The sequence below is a fragment of the Sus scrofa genome, chromosome 14 (assembly GCF_000003025.6).
Source record: "Sus scrofa isolate TJ Tabasco breed Duroc chromosome 14, Sscrofa11.1, whole genome shotgun sequence".
Taxonomy (NCBI): domain Eukaryota; kingdom Metazoa; phylum Chordata; class Mammalia; order Artiodactyla; family Suidae; genus Sus; species Sus scrofa.
The window spans coordinates 104,148,335-104,170,612 of NC_010456.5; the positions used below are offsets into that span (position 1 = coordinate 104,148,335).

The 22,278-nt window shown below is 37.2% G+C and overlaps 1 protein-coding gene across 1 annotated transcript in view; it reads left to right on the forward strand.

Moving 5' to 3' along the window:
• The window catches only part of KIF11 (kinesin family member 11), a 51,543-nt gene that overhangs the window by 22,496 nt on the left and 6,769 nt on the right, over window positions 1-22,278 (forward strand). The window contains exons 11-19 of the mRNA XM_003133148.4: window positions 2,966-3,053; window positions 3,668-3,856; window positions 4,975-5,182; window positions 6,905-7,077; window positions 8,473-8,598; window positions 9,319-9,477; window positions 11,708-11,814; window positions 17,585-17,864; window positions 21,261-21,483. Coding sequence (XP_003133196.1) covers window positions 2,966-3,053; window positions 3,668-3,856; window positions 4,975-5,182; window positions 6,905-7,077; window positions 8,473-8,598; window positions 9,319-9,477; window positions 11,708-11,814; window positions 17,585-17,864; window positions 21,261-21,483 — 1,553 coding nt within the window. The remainder of the gene's footprint in view (window positions 1-2,965; window positions 3,054-3,667; window positions 3,857-4,974; window positions 5,183-6,904; window positions 7,078-8,472; window positions 8,599-9,318; window positions 9,478-11,707; window positions 11,815-17,584; window positions 17,865-21,260; window positions 21,484-22,278) is intronic.

Below are 22,278 nucleotides of genomic sequence, written 5' to 3' on the forward strand. Positions count from 1 at the left end.
CACAGCCACAGCAACGCAGGATCCAAGCTACATCTATTACCTACACGACAGCTCACAGCAACACCACCTCCTTAACCCACTGAGCGAGGCCAGGGGTCAAACCCACAACCTCATTGTTCCTAGTCAGATTCGTTTCTGCTGTGCCATGACTGGAACTCCGAGAAGATCTTAAAATTAGCAAGATAAAGACAACTTATCTTATTAGCTGATTTTTCAGCAGAAAATATATAGATCAGAAGGGAGTGGCCTGATAAAGTGCTGAAAGGAGAAATCTTACAATGAAAAATACTCTAAACAGCAAAGTTATCTTTTTTTTTTTTTGTCTTTTTGCTATTTCTTTGTGCTGCTCCCGCTGAATATGGAGGTTTCCAGGCTAGGGGTCCAATTGGAGCTGTAGCCCCTGGCCTATGCCAGAGCCACAGCAACGCGGGATCTGAGCCACGTCTGCAACCTACACCACAGCTCACGGCAACGCCAGATCGTTAACCCACTGAGCAAGGGCAGGGACCGAACCCGCAACCTCATGGTTCCTAGTCGGATTCGTTAACCACTGCGCCACGTTGGGAACTCCCAAAGTTATCTTTTAGGATTGAAGGAGAGATAAATTTTCTCAGACAAGCAAAAGCTAAAGGAATTCATTTCTCTCTTGTGAGAAATGTTAAAAAGTCTTTAAGTATAAAAAGTCCATAAAGCAAAGTGTTGGGGGAGGGCAGTAAAGTGAAGCGCTTTTAGAAAACATTCAAACTTTTAAGTGACTATCACCTTAAAGTAGACTGGTATATATACAGGTTGACATATGAACCTCATGGTAACCTTAAACCCAAAACTTATACCAGATACAAAGAATAAAGAGAAAGGAACCCGAACATAACACTAAAGAAAATCATCAAACTATAAGGGAAAAAGAAACAGAACTACAGAAGCAATCAGAAAATAGTTAACAAAATGACAAGAAGTATGTATCTATCAATAATCTCTTTAAATGTAAATGAACTAAATGCTCTAATTCAAAAGACACAGGATGGCTGAATGAATTAAAAAAAGGGCCCATCTGTATGCTGCTTGCAAGAGACTCACTTGATCTAAAGACACACACAGTCTGAAAAAGCAGGGATGGAAAAAGATATTCCATTCAAATGGAAATGAAAAGAAAGCTAGGGTAGCAATACACATCAGACAAAATAAACTGTAAAACAAAATCTCTAACAAGGGACAAACAAGAGCAATATATAACGATAAAGGGATCAATTCTAGAAGAGGATACAGGCATACCTTGGAGGGGTTGTGTATTTGGTTCCAGACCATTGCAATAAAGTGAATATTACAACAAAGTAAGTCACATGAGTTTTTTATTTCCCATTGCATGTAAAAATTATTTTTATGCTATACTGTTATCTATTAAGTGTGCAACAGTTTAAAACAAATGTACACACCTTAAATAAAAAAAAAATATTGTTGAGAAATGATGCCAATAGACTTAATGCAGGGTTGCCATAAACCTTCAATTTGTAAAAGCAATACATGCAAAGCACAACATAACTCTAATTTGAAAAGATATATGCTCCCATATTTCATTGCAGCACTATTTATAATAGCCAAGTTATGGAACCAACCTAAGTGTCTGCTGACAGATGAATGGATAAAGGAGATGTGATATATAAATAATGAAATACTACACAGCCATAAAAAAGAATGAAATCTTGCCATTTGTGACAACACGGATGGACCTAGAGGGTATTAAGTTAGTGAAATGAGTCAGAGAAAAAAATATTGTATTATTTCACTTATTATGTGGAATCTAAAACAACAACAAGCAAATAAACAAACATAACAAAACAGAAACAGATTTATAGATACAGAGAACAAATCGGTGGTTCCCAGAGGAAGGTCATAGGAAAATGGCCAAAATAGGTGAAGGGGTACAAACTTCCAGTTATATAAGTAAGTCTCAGGGATGTAATGTACAGCATAGGGAATACAGTCAATAATATAGTAATAACTTTGCATGGTGCCAGGTAGCTAGGGGTTGAATGGGAGCTGCAGCTGCTGGCCTACACCACAGCCACAGCAACATGGGACCTGAGCCTCATCTGCAACCTGCACCACAGCTCTCAGCAACATTGCATCCTTAACCCATTGAGCGGGGCCAGGGATCAAACCCGCATCCTCATGGATACTAGTTGGGTTCATTACCACTAAGCCACAACGGGAACTCTAAGAAATTTACATTTTTAAAAGGATCTTTGTCATTTAAGCACAGTGTGAAACAGAAAATTGTTAGTAGTTATGAAGGAACTAGAAGAATGCAGAAGACAGTAGTCACTTCTGAAACTCGGTAATGCTCAAGAAATTAAAGCAGACTGGAATTACCTGGTCCAAAGTGTCAGTGCTCAGGCTGAGGAATTGTGCTCTAGAGAATACTTTCATTTCATGAGGATTTGTGTGATATGATAATCATATGTATGTTGGGCTACATATTGGGGTAGGTTTGCCTGGAGGAGGTGCAATTGCAAACATTTCCATGTTTCAGTTCCTTATCTCACCCTTCCTCCTGTGACATCTGATGCCTCCATTTCACAAGCCTGTCCTGGATTCTGTGTGTCTTGTTTATACTTCATATTCCTGATTACTGACACCTAGTTGTATCCCCCACTTCTACTTTATGTGGGTTATAATCCTCCATCAGCATTGTGCCTTCTCAAATTTTTTATACACAAATATTTTTCCCCTTATAGGTAGGGATTCTCGGTTTCAAAATGGAGAAAGCAAATACAACAGTCCATTTAAAAACCAAGGATAAAGAATACATTTAATTTTTGCACTTTATTGGTATTGACATGTAGGTATCATCATGGTAATGGTAAATAGTAGGTATGATGTGTACTGCCTCAATTATGTTACGATACATTTTATGGGGATTAGGAAAAAATATTAACTGTTAAACCCCTATTAAAATTTGTTTTAGAGCCATGAGTGGAAAACTAACTGTTCAAGAAGAACAAATTGTAGAATTGGTTGAAAAAATTGCTGCCATTGAGGAGGAGCTAAATAGGGTAAGCATTCCAGACAGTAATGAATGTCATGTAAAAAAGCAAATATTAAAACACAGTATCAGAATGTGTGGGACCTGATATTTTTTAAGAATTTTTTTTTTTTTTGCTGACCTTTAAACTAAAAGTTGTATCTTTTTTTTTTTTTAGCTATCATCAGTGGTAATGAGGAAGCTTTCTATTTTGACACATATTAATGCAACTTTATAATAAATTAACTGCATTGTATGATTTAATAGCAAAGCTAAATAGTGAATGCCGAGACATTTACATTAATATTTATTAGATGAGAGGATGTAGATGTTTGGAGAAAACAGATGTTAAATAACAAGGTGGAGAGATCTTTCATTGCCATCCTCACACTGGCAGTGTTGGAAGAAATCTGAAGAATTAACACCACTAGACCTGTAATAACAACAGGTCTAGTTTTTAATGAAATTACAGCAAGAAACCAGATGCCATGTAAAATATTCTAACCTACCTGGTAACTTGTTACAGCTTTTACATGGAAATAATTTGTTTGGTTCTTCTAATACTATATTATGAACTAGCCAGGTATCTCAACAAGTTCAGCATTTTTTAATTCTCAAAAAAAGTGTTTAATGTATTTTGTTTAGGTTACAGAATTGTTTATGGATAATAAAAATGAACTTGACCAATGCAAATCTGATCTGCAAAATAAGACACAGGAACTTGAAGCCACTCAAAAACACCTGCAAGAAACTAAATTACAGCTTGTTAAAGAAGAATATATCACATCAGCTTTGGAAAGTACTGAGGAGAAACTTCATGATACTGCCAGCAGGGTTTGTTCTTTGTTTTAATTTGTACTCTCATTAAAGAAATTAAAGAGGGAGATCCTGTTGTGGCTCAGCAGTAACAAACCCGACCAGTATCTGTGAGGATGTAGGTTCTATCCCTGGCCTTGCTCAGTGGGTTAAGGATCTGGCGTTACCTTGAGCTGCGTTGTTAGGTCCCAGGAATGGCTGGATCCCATGTTGTTGTGGCTGTGATGCAGGCTGGCAGCTAAGGTTCCCTGGGAACTTTCAGATGCTGTGGATGCAGCCCTAAAAGAACAAAAAAAAAAAAAAAAAAAAAGAATGGGTAAAAGAAATTTTCTTAGGTTAAGCATTAATTGTGGTATTCTCTTTATTCACCCCAAATGATATTTTTGTCTGTTTGGAAAACATTATTTTACTATTTCATCTAAATTTTCCTCACTGGAGAAGCCAATTTAAGAAAAAACTGGAGTTTCCATTGTGGCCCAGCGGAAACAAATCCAACTAGGAACCATGAGGTTGTGGGTTTGATCCCTGGCCTCACTTAGTGGGCTAAGGATCTGGCGTTGCCGTGAGCTGTGGTGTAGGCCGGCAGCTACAGCTCCGATTAGACCCCTATCCTGGGAACCTCCATATGCCTTGGGTGCAGCCCTATAAATGAAAAAGACAAAAAAAAAAAAAAAGAAAAAAAAAGAAAAAACTATTCCTAGAGTTTTGAAAATAGAACATGCCTTAACTATATGTTATGGATGTTTAGAATAATGATGTAATGCTTTGGGTCAGAGTTGAAACTAATCAGTCATCAAAAATTTAGTATCTTCTAATGATGGAAGATGTTGAAAGTACTTAATTTTTTATTAGGTGTACTCTTCAGGAATTAATAACATAATAAAAATTTGTGAGGGAAGATAATTACTGTAGAAAGATTGGCAAGATCAGTTTTCATTGTCTAGGTGGCTAAGGGAGGGGAATAAGAAATAAACATTCCTAGATAAATTAGCATGAATTTAAAATTTTATTCTGATACACTATATAAAGTTTAATAGTTCTTATAAGAAGAAGTCCTTATGAGGCATAGAAGAAGTCATTAGACTGCTTTTGTCACATCCATCTTATCAACACTTATTTTTAAAAATCATATATAGTTGCTCAACACAGTTGAAGAAACTACAAAAGCTGTATCTGGTCTTCATTCTAAACTGGATCGTAAGAAGGCAGTTGATCAGCACAATGCAGAAGCTCAGGATATTTTTGGCAAAAACCTGAATAGTCTGTTTAATAGTATGGAAGAATTAATTAAGGATGGCAGTTCAAAACAAAAGCACATGCTAGAAGTTCACAAGACCTTGTTTGGTAAGTTCAAGCATTTCTAATTCTAATCTTTTGTTTAGTGTGAGACTAATTTCAAAATGATAATTAAATATCATAAAAACTGAGGTGACAGTGTCACTAGTCCCCTTCAGTGCACACAGTGTCTGTTCGGACTAGGGATTAATGCTGTTGAATTAAAGCAAGTCTAGGAGTTCCTGTCGTGGCTCAGTGGTTGACGAATCCAACTAGGAACCATGAGGTTGCGGGTTTGACCCATGGCCTTGCTCAGTGGGTTAACGATCAGGCATTGCTGTGAGCTGTGGTGTAAGTCACAGACGTGGCTCGGATCTGGTGTTGCTGTGGTTGTGTGGGCCGGCGGCTGCAGTTCCAATTTGACCCATAGCCTGGGAACCTCCATGTGCCGTGGGAGCAGCCCAAGAAATGGCAAAAAGACCAAAAAAAAGCAAGTCTAAGTTATATTTATTAAATAATAGCTAAATATGTAAACTTCAGAAGTAAAAAAGTCTCCCTTATCCCTGACTTTGTATCATTCTCCATGGATATTACTCTTATATATCTCGGGTTTCCTTATTAAAATTTTCTGTGCATAAACATTCTCTAACTTTTTTTTTTCTTTTGAGAATCAGTCTCTCGAATGTTATGTTGTCAGAATATGTGGATGTTATTTTATTTATTTATTTATTTATTTATTTATTTATTCTTTTTTTTTTTAGCTGTTTCTTGGGCTGCTCCTGTGGCATATGGAGGTTCCCAGGCTAGGGGTCTAGTCGGAGCTGTAGCCACCGGCCTACGCCAGAGCCACAGCAACGCGGGATCCGATCCGCGTCTGCAACCTACACCACAGCTCACGGCAACGCCAGATCGTTAACCCACTGAGCAAGGGCAGGGACCGAACCCGCAACCTCATGGTTCCTAGTCGGATTCGTTAACCACTGCGCCACGACAGGAACTCCTGGATGTTATTTTTAACCATAACCATTGTTGTTATCTTCATTTAGGAAAATACCCTTAAGTACTTGTTTATTATTTTTCATTTATTTATTTATTTATTTTTGCTTTTTAGGGCTACACCCATGGCATATGGAGGTTCCTAAGCTATGGGTCGAATCGGAGCTACAGCTGCCAGCCTGCACCACAGCCACAGCAACATGGGATCTGAGCCATGTCTGCAACCTACACCACAGCTCTCGGCAATGTCAGATCCTTAACCCACTGAGTGAGGCTAGGGATCAAACCCACAACCTTATGGATCCTACTCGGATTCGTTTCCACTGAGCCATGATGGGAACTCTTACTTGTTTATTATTAAAGTATTTTCTTCACTGTAGAAAAGTTGGAAGGTACAGAAATGTCAAAACTTAAAAATCACCTAAAGTCTAATCACTCTAAGCCAATCACTAAAAATTTTTATTGATTTCTTATTTCTCTTTTTTAATCTCTTATCTAGAGTAATACTGTAGTTATAGATTAATTTTAGAATATTCTGACTCTTGGTTTACACTGAGTTACAGTTTGGGGTCTGATACACTTACAGATACAAGTGCTTACCAGATACTGTGTAGAAGGTATTTAATTTATATTTAAAATGATTCCATGCTTATGTGGTGAGCCAGTTATTTTCAGCTTATTATTACAAATTTCCACAAGGATATAATTTTGCCAATCTCTTTAAAGGTTGTATTTGTATTTAAATATGTTTATGTCCAAGTTTACATCTTTTTTTCTTTTTTCTTTTTGGTATAGGAAATCTGCTGTCTTCCAGTGTCTCTGCATTAGACACTATTACTGCAACAGCACTTGGATCCCTCACATCTATTCCAGAAAATGTGTCTACACTTGTTTCTCAGATTTCTAACATGATATTAAAAGAACAGTCATTAGCAGCAGAAAGTAAAACTGAACTTCAGAAACTGATTGTTAGTAAATCTCTTATTTTTGAAGGGTTTCATTTAAGTCTTCAAAAACAATGCTAACTGCTATTCTTTCATCTTAAGCTTTCCTAGACACAGTGATTAACATATCACTTTAAGAGAGTAGCTTTATATTTTTAAAGCCAAATCTTTTCACTGTTTTTTTCTCCTGGAAAGATTAATTTCCAAACTCATGTAACTAACCTTTGAAACTTTTTTTCACTTATATCTGGTAACATTAAGAGTAGGAGTTAGTAAGCCTTTTAATAGAAAGGGTAGGTGCAGCTCCATGTGAATTCACCTCACTCATGACTTGTTAATTGGCTCAGAATGTGGTCAGTCATTCTTTCCTTAAGGGTCCAGAAAGAGTCATGCTGATATTACACTGACCCAACCAGAAGGGGATATTAGGTAGTTAATTTTTTTTTTCTTTGTATGGGCTCTCTGCCTCCGTTTTTGAGTTTAACAATATCTGCTGAGCGTTTTTCAAGTACATACTACAAATGTTAGCTGACACTGCCAAAAATTTAGTACTTATATGACTAAATGACATTATTTGGTAGATTTCTTCAATCACCCAAATTTGACACAGTTAAAAGATACTCTGTTGTTACTAACTTTTTGGAAGTTGCTTCATTCACTAAATGGTAGTCTGTAACTGTTAATGTCTTCTACCAATTTATAAGCATTGCTTGAGTGCAAAGAGATGTTTGCTGCTCCTACAGAATGAGTGATATAATAGTTCTCTTTTCAAAAGAATACCAGTAGCTTTTTAAGTATTTACTAATTATTTCTGTTATAGTTCCTCATCTTTTTTTTTTTAATAAAAATCCTCAATCTACAATACATTCTCACCTTGTTTATATACTTTGATAAGAACAAGAACCTTGATAAGTTCTTCTAATAAAGTGGAATATAAGTTGCCAGGTCTTCAAATTCAAATGCCTCCAGCCAAAGCCCACTTTTGAAGGCTATTTGGTCTCAGCCTTTTTGACTTAGTAAACTTGCTTGAGATTTGTTTCATTAAAATATAGTTTTGGGTGTTTTTTTTTTCCTTTCTTTCTTTGCAATCCTGAAATCTTATCAAAAGACTGTCTTTTCCCCCCCTTCTGAATTCTTCTGATTTCTTTGTATCAGACTTCTGTTGTGTTAGACTGTTAAAAATCTATTGTACACAAATGACCATTTTCTTAATTACTTTATGCAGAAGTAAGTGATTTATGATTATAAACTCTAGTAATAAATAGGCTTTGTAGACTATAAAGAATAGAGAATGGACGCTTAGGATTTTAATATGCACATGTTTAGTTAACAGAGTATTTAAGATATTATTATTTAATCAACCAGATTTATGGAAGTGAAAATCTTTTTAAAGAGTTGTTCGTTTATTTTTAAAACCAGAATGTACTTAAGACTGACCTTCTCAGTTCACTGGAAACAGTTTTATCCCCCACCGTGGTGTCGATACTGGAAGTCAATAGTCAACTAAAGCATATTTTCAGGACTTCATTAACAGTGTCTAATAAGGTAACTAATATTCTTATTACCTCAGATTGTTGTTTGCAAAAGAAATACTGTCTGTGGCCACATCTAGAGATATGTCTACATGCAAAGCTCCTGGGTTGTGAGAAGGAATGGGGAGGAGGAAGGAAATAGGAATGCTCTCTGCCTTTGATGTGCTCAGCAGAATCATGGTTAAGAAAAGTGAGAGGGAATGATCTTCAAGATAAATATTTACATTGTACCATACCTAGCAGGCTATTATATAGTGGGTGAGGAAGATATACATGTGAATGTATACCCATTTATGTATGCATAAATCCCTAAATATGGGTAATAAAATGTCTCGAAGTGTTTAAAACTGGTAGCAATCAGGAGTTCCTGCTGTGGCCAAGTGGGTTAAGAATCCAACTGCAGTGGTTAAGGTCGCTGCAGAGAATGAGTTTGATCCCCCACCTGGCTCAGTGGACTAGGGATCCCGTGTTGCTGCAGATACAGCGTAGGTTACAGCTATGGCTGGGACTCAGTCCCTGGCCCCAGGAACTTCGATATACCATAGGTATGGCCATAAAAAGATAATGGTAGCAATCATCTCTCAGAGGTGGGAATGAGAATGAGGTTCTGGGGGCTGCAGGGGAAAAAGACTTTCTCTGCATACTGTTTTGTACCTTTTCTATTTTGTATGTATTCAAAAAAATAAAAATAAAACATTTCTTTAAGAAAGAAATTAATTTTTTTTCTTCAAAGATAGAAGATCAGAAAAAGGAAATGGATGGTTTTCTCAGTACACTGTGTAACAATCTACATGAACTGCAAGAAAATACAATTTCTTCCTTGGCTGAATCACAGAAGCTGTGTGAAAACTTAACTGAAGACCTGAAGACAATACAGAAAATCCATTCACAGGTAAGTTACTCAAGTGTTTTGGAGAGTGTAAAAAAGTTTTATGCTCTTTAACTTGGTAATCCCTGTTACAAATGGAATGCTATATAACACACTGAGAAACCTGTAGCCATTTGTGCTTATAACAGTAATTGATGTGAAATAATTGAGTACTTTTCTTTTTTCGTCTTTTTAGGGCCGCACCGGTGGCATATGGAGTTTCCCAGGCTCGGGGTCAAATGGGAGCTGTAGCTGCTGGCTTACGCCACAGCAATGCCAGATCTGAGACGTGTTTTCGACCTATACCGCAGCTCATGGCAACATCAGATCCTTAACCCACTGAATGAGGCCAGGGATTGAACCTGCATCCTTATGGATGCTAGTCAGATTCATTTCTGCTGAGCCATGAAGGGAACTCCCGAGTACTTTTCTCTGTTAATATTTAATGACTTGCTCTATGAGAACTTTTTGCTAAAGCACAGTAAGACAAGACAGTCCCATTCTCACATCAGGAAGAAAGATAAGACTGTAGAAATAGACCATTGGGAGTACAATTAGAAGAAAATGGTCATAACATTTTAAATGAACATGTATCTATATTGTAACTTGATAAATTGTTTTTTTGTTTTTGTGTGGTTTTTTTTTTTGGGGTAACATGGTTGGTTATTCTCCTTGCTAAACTATGCCCTCCTTCTTTTACAGTTTTTGTCTCATCAATATCAGGCATTTAAATTGTAGTAAATTAATACAACTCTTAATTGATAAATGTAATTCATGACTTTCTTCATGTCAGGCACAGGATGCTAAGAGCTCATATATTTCTCAACATATGAGACTTTAAACCAAAACCAAACCCAAACCAGGAAAATCATAATCTATATTAGATATATGGAAAATAATTTCTGGTATTCTTAAGACCTTAGTAATGAATGTCTAAAGTTCTTTTTTAATTTTTTTTTTTTTATGTTTGCTTTTTAGGGCCACACCCTTGGCACATGGAATTTCTCAGGTTAGGGGTCGAATTGGAGCCACAGCTGCCAACCAACACCACAGCCACAGCAACTCGGGATCCAAGCCATGGCTGTGACCTACACCAGAGCTCACGGCAATGCCGGATCCCCCACTCACTGATTGAGGCCAGGGATTGAACTCGAATCCTCAGGGATACTAGTCTGATTCATTTCCCATGCGCCACAGTGGGAACTCTGGGGTGTTTATCTTGAAGCGCTTTTTAGATACATCATTCTAAGGTAGATCAGCTTTTTATTAATTAGCTGTGTTGAAATGTTGATAATTGGTAAACAACTATTTAAAAACAAGCAAAACATCTATGATGTGCAAAGTACTTTAGTATGAATGGTTTGACTTCCCTGGCTTAAAGTCAGCAAGTTTACTCACTGACCTATCTCTTAGATTTCCTAAAACTTGAGATTAGCAGTCACAAACAAATTACATAAAATTCTAGTCACCTGTTTATATGTAGACAAAGCTGAGAATTCCTGCGTTTCCTTCTACTTTGAGATTAGAAATACTGACACATTTTATTCAAAATCAGAGTGTTAAATATGTATTGTTTGCTGATGTGTTATTCGGAGATGTTGGCCAACTAATGGACTGAACAGTGAATGTGAATGTTGGGTGCATTTTTAGCTCTTCCTTGGTTTTTAGCGTAGCTTCTTCATATTATAATCTAAGTCCCTAGCATGTTATGTGCCTCTGAGTGTTTACTTTTAAAGATGCCAAGTATGAGAGAAGGTAAAACTCTATTTACATCTTTTTTGGTCTTTTTTTTTTTTTTTTTCAGGTTGCACCAGCAGCATATGGAAGTTCCCAGGCTAGGGGTTGAGTCAGAGCTGTAGCTGCCAGCCAACGACTCAGCCACAGCAAGGCCAGATCTGAGCCGTGGTATGACCTACACCACAGCTCACGGCAATGCTGGATCCTTAACCCACTAAGTGAGGCCAGGGATTGAACTTGCATGTTCATGAATACTAGTTGGGTTCGTTACCACTGAGCCACAATGGGAATTCTCTCAACTATACTTTTAATATAAGAAAAATTTGTACACTCAAGAGAAAAAAAAATGCTTATAACATCCTTTTAATATCACTTCCACTATTTTCCTCTATGGGAAGGAGGTAAAGATCTCTTGTCAGGAATTTGTATAATTCTCACCTATGGGAAAATATATCAGTATAGAAATAAAGTTTGTGTTATAACTTCAATCTCTTTCCTCCTCATGCTTTTCTTACAGGAACTTTGCCAGTTAATCAGTCTTTGGGAGGAAAGATTCTGTGCTTTGGAGGAAAAGTGTGAAAACATCCGGAAACCACTTACCCGTGTTCAAGAAAATACAGAGCAGTAAGCTGTTTTTAAATTCTCTTTAACTTTTCTCTGTCTGAAATTATTTCCTAATAAAAACCTTCAAATATCACAAATACTATCAACCCACTTTCTCAGGTAACATTTTATTTGGTTTATTGTTCTAATGTTGTGTCCCTCTTTCTGATATTATATATATTACATAATGTTGCCTATAGATCTTTTCTATGTTGCAGTCTTTATAATCCCTACTTTCCCCCAAATACTTCAGTGTGTAATTCCTAAAAATATAGGATACTGTCTTATATAGCAATTTTTTTGTTGTGTTTTGATTTTTGTTTTTGTTTTATGGCTGCACCTATGGCATCTAGAAGTTCCCAGGCTAGGGGTTGAATTGGAACTCCAGCTGAGGACTGGGCCCCAGCCACAGCAACACCAGATCTGAGCCACATCTATGATCTATGCCACAGATTGCAGCAATTTCAGATCCTTAACCCACTGAGTAAGGCTAGGGATCAAACCCACATCCTCACAGAGACAATGTCAGGTCCTTAATCTGCTGAGCCACAATGAGAACTCCATACAATAATTACTTTAAATTAGAAAATTAATATTGAGAACTACTATCTATCATACAGTTAGCTCACTAATGTTCTTTATTAGGAAAAGGAAAAGATTTTTCTTGTCCAAGATTTAACAGAGGATCACAAATTGCATTTAATTGTCAGGTCTCTTGAGTATCCTTTAATCTGGAGAGTTCCTTAGTCTTTGTCTATCATGGCCTTTTCTTTTTCCAAGAGCATAGAGTATTTATTTAATACAGTGTCTCTCAGTTGGTGTTGGTCTTCATGATTAGTTGCTGTTGTCAAGAATACCTTAAAAGTGATGTGTTCTTAGTGCATCTCAGATATCAAGAGGTGCAATCTTGATAATTTGGTTATGGTGATGTCCTCCAGATTTCTCCACTATAAAATTAATCTTTTCCTTTGCAGTCAATAAAGAATTTATGGGGAAATACTTTGAAACTATGTAAATATCCTATTGCTCTTAGAATCTGTTGATATGTTATCTCTGAAGCAATTACAATAGTGGTTGTCAAATTTTTTTTTTTTTTTTTATGGCCACACCTATGGCATATGAAAGTTCCCAGTCTAGGGATTGAATCTGAGCTGCAGCTACGACCTATGCTGCGGCCACATCAACACCAGATCCTTTAACCCGCTGCCTAGGGCCAGCTTTCGAACCCAGGCATCCACAGCTACCTGAGCCACTGTGGTTGGATTCTCAATACACTATACAACAATGGGAACTCCAAATGTTCTTCTTTCTAATTCCATCATTCCGTCTATGTTTGTTAGTTGATATTCTACTGAGAGGAAGAGTTTCACTTTTCCTTTCCATTTTCATTTTTCATTTCTACTTTTCATTTCTTTATGTTAGCAAGTACTCATGGATTCTTTTATCCTCTGGATTAAATAATCCACTGTTATATATTTTGATGCTCCAATTAATCCCAGTTTTGACTGTTGAGAACCTCTTCAAGTTGTCTCTTGTGTCCTTTTGATAAGATCTGTCCCTTTTGAGCATTTTCTTACTTTCTGATATAACAAAGTATTCCAGGTATCTTATACTTTCTCAGCCCCAGCTCTTATTAATAGAAACAAGATTTGGGCCCTAGGTGTTCTCATTGCTACTGGGGTGTCATTTCTTCTAAGGCTAGAAGAATATGTGTGTGAATGTGTATATATACATGCACTTAAATATCTTTTTCATATTTTTCAGTGAGAAACCTGGCTCTCATCCATAATGTATTTACTGATTTGCTTAGTCTTAGAATACACATTGAGTAATTTCTAACCCATACCCATGATGAAATGTGTACTTAATAATTTGAGCAGGGCCTGGCAAACTATGGTTGTCAGACTGGATGCCTGCTACTGCAAATAATTTTATTGAACCCAGTCATATTTGTTTACTCGGTCTGCCTATTTGTTTATGTGTTGCCTTTGGCTGTCTTTGCACTGTGAAAATTATACAAAGACTATATATACATATGTATTTGGCCTGTAAGCCTAAAATATTTGCTATCTGGATTTTTAAGAAAAAGTTTTCTAATTCCGATATTAATGTGGTGTGTTTTTTAGTTTTTTTTTTTTGGGGGGGGGGTGTTGGTTAGCCATATTTACAGTATATGGAAGTTCCCAAGCCAGGGACTGAATCTGATCCACAGCTGCGACCTATGCTGTAGTGTGGCAACACCTTATCACTTAATCCACTGTGCTGGGTCAGGGATCGAACCTGCACCTCAGTGGTGACTTGAGCCACTACAGAGACAACACTAGATCCTTAACCCACTATGCCACAGCAGGAACTCCTGATTACTACATTAGTGTTTAATATAGCTTCATTATAGGCCTATTGCTTGCCAGTCTCACATCTTATATATTCAGATCAGACTTGTTTTCTTTCAGAACTTTTATAATTTTATATAAGATTTAAATCTATGATCTATTTTTATTTTTTTATAAAAGGTTCCAGGTTTGTCAAGTTTCATTTTTTTGTCTATGGATATTCTAAACTCATGAGGAGAATATTCTTATGTTTATCCCTGTTTTTGCCCATTAAATTGTTCCTTCCTGAAGTTCCAAATGTCCTGCATGGAGAACTTCTTTTAGTCTAAAAGTAGGTATGCTGGCCACAAATGCTGTTTTCCTTTGTCTTGAGAATATCTTGATTTTCTTTTCATTCCTGAAAAATATTTTCACTGGTTATAGAATTCAGTGTTGACAGGTTTTTTTTGTTTTTGTTTTTTTTGGCACCTGGAACATGTTGTTTCATTTCCTTTTGGTCTCCATGAGATGAGAGATCTACTGTCAAATGATTGTTCACTTATAGGCAATTTCTCTGTATTTGATTTCAAGATTTTTCCTTTCTCATTAGAAGTCTGATATATTGTGTCTTTTTATGTATTTCTTTGAGTTAACACTATTTGGATTTGCTCAGCTTCTTGAATCTATAGACTAATGCCTTTCACCAAACTTGGGATTTTTTTTTTTTTTTTTTTTTTTTTTTTTTTTTTTTTTGTCTTTTTAGGGCTGCACCCGTGGCATATGGAAACTCCCAGGCTAGGGATTAAATCAGAGCTACAGCTGCCAGCCTACACTGAAGCCACAGCAATGTGAAATCAGATCCATGTCTGCGACCTACATCACAGCTCACAGCAACACTGGATCTTTAATTCATTGAGTGAGGCCTGGGATCGAACCCATGTCCTCATGGATACAAGTCAGGTTTGTTACCACTGAGCCACAATGGGAACTCTCAAACATGGAAATTTTCGTCCATTATTTGTTGAAGATTTTTTTCAACCCTATATATATTGTTTTGTTTTCATTTGGCCACGCCCATGACATGCAGAAGTTCTGGGGCCACTGTTTGCATCGGCACCACAGCACTGACAACCATTAAGCCACCAGGAAACTCCATCATTTATACTTTTCCTTTTTCTTTTTTTTTAATGGCCGCATTTAAGTGCCTTGCTTCAGTCTTTTAGGTTAGCCTACATAGGTTACAGCAAACAACTTTTTGAGATTAAAATCTCTATTCCTTCAGGATCAGGGATCCCACTCTGGACTGCTGCCTGTCTTCAAGACCACAGGGTTGGGAAGGGGAATGGAGCCAGGGCAAGTAAAACATCAAAAAGCTTTCCTAGTTTTCAAGTTGCTTTTTGTTTGTTTGTTTTTGGATTTTTTTTTTTTTTTTTTTTTTTTTTTTTTTTTTGGCTGTATCTGCAGCATATGGAAATTCCTGGGCCAGGGATTGAATCGAAGCCATACCTGTGACCTTTGCCACAGCTATGGCAACATAGGATCTTTTAGTCCACTGCCCTGGGCTGGGGATCAAGCCCACACCTCTGCAGCAACCTAAGCCACTGAAGTCGGATTCTTAACCTACTGTACTACAGTGGGAACTCCCCATCATTTATACTTTTAAAATTACTTTTTAAAGCTGGTTTTTCTAGGACTAGTAATATATATATTAAAGTAATTTTAATCCACCTTCAAATAATTTGCTGTTTCCTGTGTAAGAGAGGACCTTTAACAATATATTCCCAATTCCTCCCTCCTATCTCTCATACGTTTTCATGTATTTTACTTCTATGTATGCTCTATGTACCTGATACATTGTTACTGATTACTTTATCTATTTTCTTATTTAATACAGCTTCTAGAGTTTTTAAAATTACATATGTGGCTCATATTACATTTCCATTGAATGATGCTGCTCTAGAATTGTGGCTGTCACCTATTCTACTACATAACTCTTATCATCTCTTTTTCAATCCTGTTGTTGGTCCTATCCATTATGTCATGTTCCAGCCTGAACTCTTCTTTCTAGATTCTGAATCTAGAAAGGATTTCCCTGCTTTTTATTCCTAGTGTCTGGACTTAAGGATTTCTGACTTCCATAGCTTTGAAAGAGTAGGGCTGAAGTGGGAAGGGAATGGTGACCTATGCAAGTCATTTTTCTATCTTCCTGACACTTGTTGTCTACACTAGTATTTCTCAAAGTGTGGTCCTGGGTCCCTGTAAAAGGAACAGCTGGGAGTAAAGCCCAAGAATCTAGGCGAGGTTTATGTATACTGAAGTTTGAGTCCCACTGCCTTTGGCATTTATTGTCATAGGTTGTAGTCTCTTAGGAATAAATTTTATCTCCCTATTAGGTTATGACTCCTTCTGGGGATAAATTTGTACTGATAGCCTCCAAGCTTACCACTTAAATTTATTTTCCTTTTTCAATTATTTCTGCTTAATCTGAAGTTGAACTTCAGATTTCAGCCCATTTGCTTCCTCACTTGATTTGCTCATGTGGTGTACCATCTAGTGGTAATAGCAGGTAACCTTTATTCCCCAACGTTTAACTCTGTGGTCCCATGAGATGACTTTGAATGCTGTGATAAGGAACCTTACTGAGAAAAAGAAGCCATCAGTGAATTCTGTTATTGTTGTTCTTTCTTTAGGGCCACCCTGCCCAAGGCATATGGAAGTTCGCAGGCTAGGATCAACTCAGAGCTATAGCCGCTGGCCTACACCACAGCCACACGGGATCCAAGCTGCGTCTGCGACCTATACCACAGCTCACAGCAACGCCATATCCTTAACCGACTGAGCAAGCCCAGGGATCAAACCCACATCCTCATGGATTCTAGTCACATTTGTTTCAGCTGAGCCACAACAGGAATTTCATCAGTGAATTTTAAATGTATATTTTGATATTAGTTTTATATTAGGGTTATGCTACATTGTACTAAGTGTGCTATATGTATAGTTTGTCACATCCCAATGTTATTTTCTTTTGATTATTAGAAAGCTTTATAGTTGACTTTTTGTCTTATAATATTTATAATTTTACAATTTATTTTGCATTATAGGCAGGGCAAAACTGCTTAAGTACAGAATGACTGACTGATTGTGGATAGTTTAGGCCTTAAACTAGAGACTCGAGGCTGTAGGAGATGTTTTTAAGTAACATAATCTGGTAGGAGGAGTAAAACAGGTAGACAGAGTTCATTTTAATAACCATATAGTTAATATTCTAAGAGTTACACAGTAAAGCATCATATCTGGAAAAGGGCTAGAAAAGGTTTTATAAGGAGAGATATTTTCAGGGGTCACTTAATAACAGATGTGATGTCAATCTGCTTAGGTTTGAAGATGCCATTTTTGAGCTGTGTGATCTTGGGCAAGTTATGTATCCTTTGAGTCTTAGTTTTTTCCATCTTTAACAGTATTATTCTTTTCTCCTGTAGGAAATCTAAAGATATGATCAGCAAAACAGCTTCTCACAGTGAAAAATTTTGTGCTGAGTTTGATGACCTATCAGAGGAACTCAGACATTTTAACCAAGAAGGTACAAAATTGGTTGAAAAGTCTGAGAAACACTGTGATAAACTCAGTTGCAATCTTGAAATAATATCTCAAGAGACTGAACAGAGATGCGAGGCTCTGAACACAAACACACTTTGTTTTTCTGAGCATTGGGTATCTTCCTTAAATAAAAGAGAAGAGGAACTTCAGAATGTATTGAAGGTAATAACTTTGTAACTTGAATCTACTTGGGGAGAATAGTGATAATCAGAAAATTAAATATTCTTGGCTAAGAACTGGTTTTAAAAAACATGGTATTTTAAAATATAATGAATGATTTAAATTTTTTTTAATAGTTGGTATGCTTATACATGCCTTGTTTCACGTATATGTCTCTCTTTTTTTTTTTTTTTTTTTTTGTCTTTTTGTCTTTTCTAGGGCCGCTCCTACGGCATATGGAGGTTCCCAGGCTAGGGGTTTAATAGGAGCTGTAGCCACCGGCCTACACCAGAGCCACAGCAACGTGGGATCCGAGCCGTGTCTGCAACCTACACCACAGCTCACAGCAACACCAGAACCTTAACCCACTGAGCAAGGCCAGGGATCGAACCCACAACCTCATGGTTCCTTGTCAGATTCGTTAACCACTGCGCCACAACGGGAACTCCACATATATGTCTCTTAGATCTCAAAATTATTTAGCATTTGTCTCATCTGTTCCATATCTATCTTTTTTGACTTGTTAGTTCCTTCAGTTAAGGGCACCCTGTCTTTTGATGTATAACATCTTTTACTTATATATGCTTTTTATTTTAATTAATTAATTAATTTTGCTTTTTAGGGCCACACTCATGGCATATGGAAGTTCCTAGACTAGGGGTTAAATCACAGCTACAGCTGCCGGCCCACAGCAAGGTGGGATCTGAGCTGCATTTGCGACCTACACCACAGCTTACGGCAATGCCAGCTCTTTAACCCACTGAGCGAATGTATGCTTTTTACTTTGCTCCAGGTACATTCAGACCTGTTAGTACTTTATGTATTTAGGATTTTGTTCTGGTTGCTCAGAAGATAACCGATAGGTTTGTAGGTTTGCTTGAACTTAAAAGTTGTATGAGGTCTTTGTGGCTTTGTTTTTCTTCCGTGCAATAAAGAGATTTTAATATTCTCAGGAATTAGGTAAAATAACAAGTATTTTAAGCTATATAAGCTATTTTCAGTAAAAGGAACCAGGACTAATGGAGAAATAGATGATTTCAGGTTTGGATCAGGAAATGTGCAGGATAAGCCTAGAGATCTTGTCATACCAGAAAAGTAAGGAAGCTGTTAAAGATTAGTGGGACTGTGCCATAAAGACTGAGGAGCCAACCTGATGACAATCCCATTTAAAGGTGGTACAATTTGAGCATCAAAAAGAATAATTGCTGGAGTTCCTGTTGTGGCTCAGTGGTTAACAAATCTGACTAGGAACCATGAGGTTGTGGGTTCAGTCCCTGGCCTCGCTCAGTGGGTTATGGATCCGGTGTTGCTGTGAGCTGTGGTGTAGGTTGCTGATGCAGCTCGGATCCTGCGTTGCTGTGGCTGTGGCATAGACCGATTAGACCCCTAGCCTGGGAACCCCCATATGCCGTGGGAGTGGCCTTAGAAAAGGCAAAAAGACAAAAAAAAAAAAAAAAAGAATTGCTACAATAGATTAAAATATATCAAACATATTGAAAATGATGAATTCATAAAAATTTTATATGCGTCCTTTGCTTCATGCTAGGGAAGGAATAAATTATTCTAAGAAATGGTAAATAAAAGGAAGCAATTGAGCATCCGTCTTTCCTGAAAGAATTCTGTCTTGGTTTAGTGTTTCAAAGAATACCAGCTAATAAAATGTAGAAGAAATGACAGAATATCACTGTTTTGCAACCCCTAGTGAAATAACCCCGTGGGCATTAATGACTGCTTACACCATGTGATCAAAAGCTGACAGGATCTTTAATAGGGTGACTACACTCAAACACACTAATTCCTCCTAACATGAGAGACACAGCCAGGCATTATTTCCTTTCAGTACCACCTATGAAATTTTCTTGTAAAATAGTTAAAACCTGATTTAGATCAAGCCTTTAGATCTAACTAATTTGTTGTTTTTCTTGTGGTTTTTTTTTTGTTTGGTCTTTTCATCTTTTCTAGTGCCGCATCTGCGGCACATGGAGGTTCCCAGGCTAGGGGTCTAATCAGAGCTGTAGCTGCCAGCCTACGCCAGAGCCACAGCCAGAGCCATAGCAACACGGGATCCAAGCCAAGTCTGCGACCTACACTGTAACCTATGCCAGATCCTTAACCCACCGAGCGAGGCCAGGGATTGAACCCACAACCTCATGGTTCCTAGTCGGATTTGTTAACCACTGAGCCACAACAGGAAGTCCTAGATCTAATTTGTAGAAAATACAGAGAACAGATGAATATATGAAAAATACAGCTTACAGAGTTCCCTTGTGGCACAGCAGTTTAAGGACCCAGTGTTGTCATTATAGTGGGTTCAATCCCTAAGCCCAGGAATTTCCACATGCCATAAGCATGGCTGAAAAAAAAAAAAAGAAAAAGAAAAAACACAGCTTAGTTTGTAATTCAGTTACAATTTAAAAAATTAAAAAAAAAATACAGTTTAGAAGTATAGTAACCAAGTCCAGAATTTGAGATATTCAGTAGAGCAAAGACCTTGTTTTTTCAGTGAAAATTTTTTTCAGTGAGAAAAGTATGAGGATGAATAACCTGTATCAAAAGAGAGTTAAGACTAGAGGGCCTTAAGTCCTGGTTTGCCTGGGATAGTCCTTGTTTATATCTTTTGCACTTGGGTAATTATTATTAATGACCCTTTTTACTCTGAGAATTATCTCAGCGTGGATGATAAATTACAGCTACCTAAGACATATCAACGTCTAATGAATTCTGGTTCAAACAAAAAAAGTATGAAAAACATGAGACAGTAAATTTAAACACTGACTAGACATTTAATATAAAAAAAATCAGTGTTAAGTTTTTTAGACGTGAGAGTGGTGTGTTTTTTTTTGTTCATTTTTAAAATGGCCACACCTGCAGCATATGGAAGTTCCCAGGCTTGGGGTCCAATTGGAGCTGCAGCTGCAGGCCTACCCCACAGCCACAGCAGCACCAAATCTGAGACGAGTCTGCGACCTGCACCACAGCTTGGGGCAACTCTGGATCCTTAACCCACTGAGCAAGGCCAGAGATCAAACCTGCATCCTCACAGTTGGGTTCTTAACCCACTGAGCTACAACAGGAACTCCGAGAGTGGTCTTAAAAAATGCTTAGCTCTTAGAGAAATATGCTGAAATAAATGGATGAAATGATGTAAGATTTGCTGCAAAATAATCTTGGTGGAAATCAGGAATAAGTGGCCAATCTTTTTTGATCTATACCCCATGTATTAAAAAACGTCCAAGCTGGATAGTTTATATAAGGGGGTTATTCCACTATTAGACCTACTTTTTTACATGCGTTTTTAAAACTTTTATTATGGAAAATTTCAAAGTAAGAAGTTAAATGTTGCATAATGCACTGGCAAATTTGATTTTAATAATAAAATCTGATTTGCATCATTTACAGGTTGTAAACCAAGATTGTGAGGCTTCAAGTTCAGAGATTACTGAAAAATTAAGTGGATGTTATGCAGCTCATGAGAACCAGCATAACATTTTTCTTGGAAAGTTAACTATTGGTGAAGAAGAATTAATGACACATAGTCAAGAACTTAATAAAATCATAAAAATTGGTTCGACTAAACTTAATTGCTTTCTACAACAGGATCTGAAACTGGATGTCCCAACAGGTATTTTAAAAGGGAAATGGAATTGTTAAAACTTTTGGGTTTTTTTTGTTTTTTGTTTTTTGTCTTTTGAGGGCCGCACTTATGGCATGTGGAAGTTCCCCAGCTAGGGGTCGAATCACAGCTATAGCTGCTGGCCAACACTCAGCAACGCCAGATCCAAGCTGCAACTGCAACCTGCACCACAGCTCATGGCAATGCCAGATCCTTAACCCCCTGAGCAAGGCCAGGGATTGAACCTTTGTCCTCATGAATACTAATCAGATTCATTTCCACTAAGCTGTGATGGGAACTCCTGGAATTGTTAAAACTTTTGAAGTTGAATTCAACTGTATATAGTACCACATGTTCAGAAAAACTAGGAACATGTTTTATTGCCTGATAGGAGTTCATCATCTTACTGTAATCAACTCAAATATGGAAAATTTTGAACTCTAAAATAGCTTGAATCATGCATGAGTTGATATAGGTGACATATATTCCTGGAAACTTGGGCATCATAATTCAGGAAAAGTTTACAAACATTCAGGGAAATGGCCTTGTTAAGAGAGGACATTTTAAAAACAAAAAGAGGAAATTCTCTCGTGGAGCAGTGGGTTAAGTATTTGGTGTGGTCACTGCAGCGACTCTGGTTGCTGCTGTGGCAAGAGTTCAGTCCCTGGCCCAAGAACTTCTACATGCCATGGGCCTGGCCAAAAAAACCAATTTTTTCAAGCGAATAAAAAGAAAACCAACCATCTATCTAGTACTGTTTATAAAAGGACATTTTAATAGCAAAAATAATGGAGGAATGTAATT